The sequence below is a fragment of the Penaeus monodon genome, chromosome 11 (genome assembly GCF_015228065.2).
Source record: "Penaeus monodon isolate SGIC_2016 chromosome 11, NSTDA_Pmon_1, whole genome shotgun sequence".
NCBI lineage: Eukaryota > Metazoa > Arthropoda > Malacostraca > Decapoda > Penaeidae > Penaeus > Penaeus monodon.
Genome location: NC_051396.1, coordinates 24,107,141 through 24,112,140, shown reverse-complemented (window position 1 = coordinate 24,112,140; position 5,000 = coordinate 24,107,141). Strand labels below are relative to the sequence as shown.

At 31.1% G+C, this 5,000-nt stretch overlaps 1 protein-coding gene across 1 annotated transcript in view; it reads left to right on the top strand.

Moving 5' to 3' along the window:
• LOC119578840 (cytochrome c oxidase assembly protein COX11, mitochondrial-like) overlaps window positions 1-3,146 on the top strand; it is a 3,856-nt gene extending 710 nt beyond the window's left edge. Inside the window, exons 2-4 of the mRNA XM_037926484.1 lie at window positions 725-880; window positions 1,014-1,181; window positions 2,932-3,146. Coding sequence (XP_037782412.1) covers window positions 725-880; window positions 1,014-1,181; window positions 2,932-3,078 — 471 coding nt within the window. The 3' untranslated portion in view covers window positions 3,079-3,146. The remainder of the gene's footprint in view (window positions 1-724; window positions 881-1,013; window positions 1,182-2,931) is intronic.
• Window positions 3,147-5,000: the final 1,854 nt, after the last annotated feature.

The following is a 5,000-nucleotide window of genomic DNA, read 5'->3' as shown; positions in this document are numbered from 1 at the left end:
AGGAACTAGATGGCAACAGTGCCTGGCTTGAAGTTTTGATTGATGGTATAAACAGCAGTAGGCTACCTTGAAGTGATGTGGTTTTCAAGTGTATAGTTACTTTGTTGTTTGATGAATGTAATTAACATTTTAATCCCATTTTCTTTCATTTACAAAAAGTAGTGAGGGGTAGAGGAAAACAGGTCAAAGTTGTCAGTGTTATTGATTTTGTTAACCCCTTCAATCCAGACAACATGACCATCATGTCATGAAAAATACTGTACTGTCCATGTGCCGTGATTGAAAGAGCACCAGCTTCAGGGAGGTCACATTTCCACATTCAGGGTCCTTTTCCTGGCCGCCATTACCAGCAGTGCAGGTTGTATTACAGAATATTAAAAGTTACAAAAAAAGAAAAATTAATGACACAAATAGCAAATTATTACTTATTATTATTACACTATGTTATGAACTGCCTAGAGAGATGATATGGAGTCTGTGAAAAGAAAAAAAGTCTACTACCAGCTGGATAAAGCAGATCAAATGCCAAATATGAACTTTAGAAAATGGCATAAAAGCTTAAAACATGTATGCAGATAAAGAGAAAATAACATTGCAAAGGGGGGTATAGAGTCTTGTTACCACACACAAGTGTTTACATGCACCCATCAGAGTGGCAGACTTTTGTAGATTTGATTAATCTTTATAGAGATTTTAATACAGGAATAAAAATGGCCATTTACAGGCATACAGCTATGGAGGAACCACCCAACAAGGTCATGATGCTGAAAAGGTTGAATCCATGCAGAAAAGAGAAGATCGTATCCTAAGAATTCGCTTTAATGCAGACACAGCAGCTTCTATGACATGGAATTTTAAACCACAGCAGAGCGAAATAAAGGTATTTTATGTAAAATTTGTTACTTTTACTGAAAACTGGTGAAAAAGTAACAATTTAAAATAGACCTAAGAGTTGATATAACTGTTTTACATTTTCAGTAGTAGAATATATTATTTTTCCATTCTGACAACAGGTCGCTCCAGGGGAAACAGCTTTAGCTTTCTACACTGCAAGAAATCCTACAGATCGTCCAGTCATCGGTGTCTCCACCTACAATGTTATTCCTTTTGATGCTGGTCTTTACTTTAATAAAATACAATGTTTCTGCTTTGAAGAGCAGTTACTCAACCCCCACGAAGAGGTTAGTTAAATGAAACCTTCAGTCAGTTTTCATAACAGTGTATGAATCATGAATCTCATAGTTTATAGCTTTATGTGTCTATTTGTCAAGAAGAATATACAAATCTAATCTAATTGTTCATCAGAACTTCTCTGAGTTTTGAGTATGATAAAGTTGTAAATAAGAGTAAAGTGCATTTCATAATACTGTCACTGATGTTATTGTTAAAAACTTTAATACCATGTTTTTCTTTGTATTTATTATACTAGGGAGTCTCATTAGTAATGGTATTTTATGAAAAGTATACTTCCTATGTTGTCTTACTCTAAAGAGGAAATTAGTTATTTAGAATAGACTGCAGTGGCATCAGGGCAGTTAGTAATTTTCATATATATTATCAAACTCTGCCTTGAGTAATTTCTCTTTATGTATATGAAAATGACAAGCATTTGTATATAAATGACAGGTAAACAAAGAAAATTGATGATGCACTGCAGTTTCACAGATGTTAATGGTATTGATTTGTTTTGGATGTTTTTTGCAAGGGATTTAATAATTAGTTGTAAAATCAAAGCATTTCCAGTTCTTTTAGTTTCCTTGTTACATATTTCATTGTGATATTCTTTCCTTTTCTGAAAATCCAGTAAAAAAAAAAGAAAAGTAAAAAAGAAATATTTTGTCTTGAATCCAGTAGCCTTCAGATTATATCATGAAACTCTTGATATACAGTAGGTAGAATAATTTGACTTAATTATTACCAGATACTAGTTCATAACTTGTTGTAAAGAGAAATGTCATATGGGCAATTTTTCTACCTCTTATGCACCTCCCCCAGCCAGTGTATGACTCATACCATATGCCACCCTCAAGTATCTTTCACTGCAGGGTGTACCAGGCTCTGCTGTCCTTAGCAAAAAATAGGGCATATAAACCTGACAATATTCACATAAAGATTTTTTTTTAAATATGCTTAAAAACAGTGACTGATGTAATCCATCTAGATATTGAGCTATTACCTTGTCATCTACTATAACTAGCCACTGAGATACTTAATATCAAGTTTCACTAGCTTTATCTAACTCTGGACATGGGTCAGGGATTATCATGCTTTTGGCTAGACCTGGTAATTTTTTTTTTTTTTACAAGATCTTTGAAATGTGCAAAATGTTTATGCAATTGTAATTTCACTAAAGATGTCATTTGTTTTATTGGTGATGTTACAAGGTTCTTTAATTTCTTCAACCATTTTTCTTCAAACCCCATCTGACTCCATCCATTCTTAAGTGAAGAATGACTGTAGATATATATATTTTTTCATTTTGCTAGCTTGTTCTCAAACTCAAAAGCCTTTAGCCACCATTTTCTTTTCATAATGGCATCCCCTTCAGCATTCCAATGGGATAATCCATCTATGTATAGAATACTTCTGCTACATATAAGGTGGCTCTTAAACTGGTTCACTCTTCAGCTAGGTCAAATCCAATGCTTATTGCATTATGAATAATCTAGCTATCATTTCCATACACAACTCCCCAGCCCTCTGTGAGAAAGTGACCCCTCCCTCACTTTTTATGTTAGTATTCTTCAGATCTTGTTTGAATGAACTTCCAGATTGTGTGTCAAGCCCTCTTTTTCAGCCATGTGTCTTTCCTCTTTCATTGATTATGTCTACTTTTCAAAGGAAAGTGTTTGGGACTAGGCAAGAATGTTCAATCCCAATTCAGAATACTTATAAGTTTATTGAAAATAAATGTATACTTTTGCTTTTCAGGTACACATGCCTGTGTTCTTCTACATAGACCCAGAGTTTGCAGATGATCCCAAAATGGAGGGTCTCGACACATTGACTTTATCCTATACCTTCTTTGAAGCACGTGAAGGTGTGCCACTACCAATCCCGAATTTTGCAAGAAAATAGTTTCTTAATTTTATATCATTATTTTATTATTATTATTATTATTATTATTATTATTATTATTATTATTATTATTATTATTATTATTATTATTATTATTATTATTATTATTAACAAAACACCTGGAAATATTTAATAAGTAAAAAAAAAAAAAAAAAAAAAAAAAAAAAAAAAAATATATATATATATATATATATATAAATATATATAAATATATATATATATAATATATAATATATATATATATATATATATATATATATATATATATATATATATATATATATATATATATGCCAAGACATTGCATAATGATTATGCTTTTGTTTTAATCAATAAAGATCAAATTGTAACTGTGAGTCAGTTTGGTTGGTCTTCGGAAGGGAATTTGTTGTTGGGAAGGTAATTCATGATAGGCTATTCTATGATGTAGGAAAGATAAAAGTATTAACAAATTGTTTTACACATCCAAAAAAGTATCTGTTACAAGTAATAATTTAGCAGTATTATAATCGGTATCACAATTAGATATTTCATAGAAATTTGATTATATTACATATTAATTCCTGATTCAAGCAACAAATCAGTTGTTTTATTTTACAGAAACCCATATTTTTGCATTGACAAATATTGAGATCTTAGTTTTTGTCATGCACTGCCAAATATGATATATTGAGAAATATATTAGAGATTGAATTGCTCAGACCCAATCAAAATACTATAGAAATAGATGAATTAGATACAGAGAATTTAATTTAAATACTGAAAATTTCTGGTGAGGATAATATAATTACCAAAATAATAGGGAAATTCTGAAGGAATATTTTTTTTTGGGGGGGAAAAAAAGGATAAATTGTGTCATATATATTACATGCTGTATTCCTTTGTTTCTTTACAAGAATACTGAATGTGACTATGTAAATCCATACCAGGTTGTACAGTACTCAATTTGATTGTCATATAAGCAAGTTTATTACCTGAAGCTAGTACTGGAATATTGTTTAAACAGCTGCAACTTTTCTCGGGGGAGAGTTACAAAAACTGTATACAAAAAAGTTACTTGTGTATATATGTATATTGCATTATCATAAATTATTAAATACACCAAATATGATATTGTTTCTGTTTCTTAGTGGTTTTTATGATTATTTTAAAGATGTACATAAACAAAATAGATGGTAATTGTTGTTATGTATAATTGCATTTCACTATCCCAGATCTAGGCTTGCCCAAGACTTGCACAAAATACCTGAATTACCTGAACTCAGGATTCAAAGCATTTACAGCCAGCATTAGAATTTTTTTTTAATGAGAGGTCAAGTCACAAATCAAAATTTAGTATTTGCATTCTTAACTATATTTTCACAAACATCACACCGACTTACAGAATCTTCATCAACATTTTTTAACCCCAAAGTCCGGGTTTATGCACTGTCCTATTTAGATTTTTGGGGTTTTTGTTTACAAGGGTCTAACATTTGACCCTATGAATTGTCCCTGTTTTCCCCCTTTCCTTTGAAATATTAACTTTTTATATTTTTATTGATTTATGATTTTTAAAATTGTTATTTAGAATTAATAATCCGAGAAATAAAAAAAGATTGAAGCTTTAAAAAAATAAAGGAAAAGTGAAAATTAATAGGTAAGTTTAAATATCTGTCCTTGGTGTTAAGCACTTGTCGGCCTCTTGTAAAGACAATAAATGAAATTTTATTACAGGGGGATGGCATTTGAGTCTTGCCCCCCACAAATTGGGTTAAATGGAGGAATAGTCAGTGAACAGAACATATCTTCATTCATAACATAGACATTTTCCCACAACCCACATGAGCCAACACGGTTGCATATATTTAAGTCAAAACCTAAATACGTAGGGCTGAGCGTTTTTAGACGTGAGGTTTGGTTGAAAACCACCAACAATGATA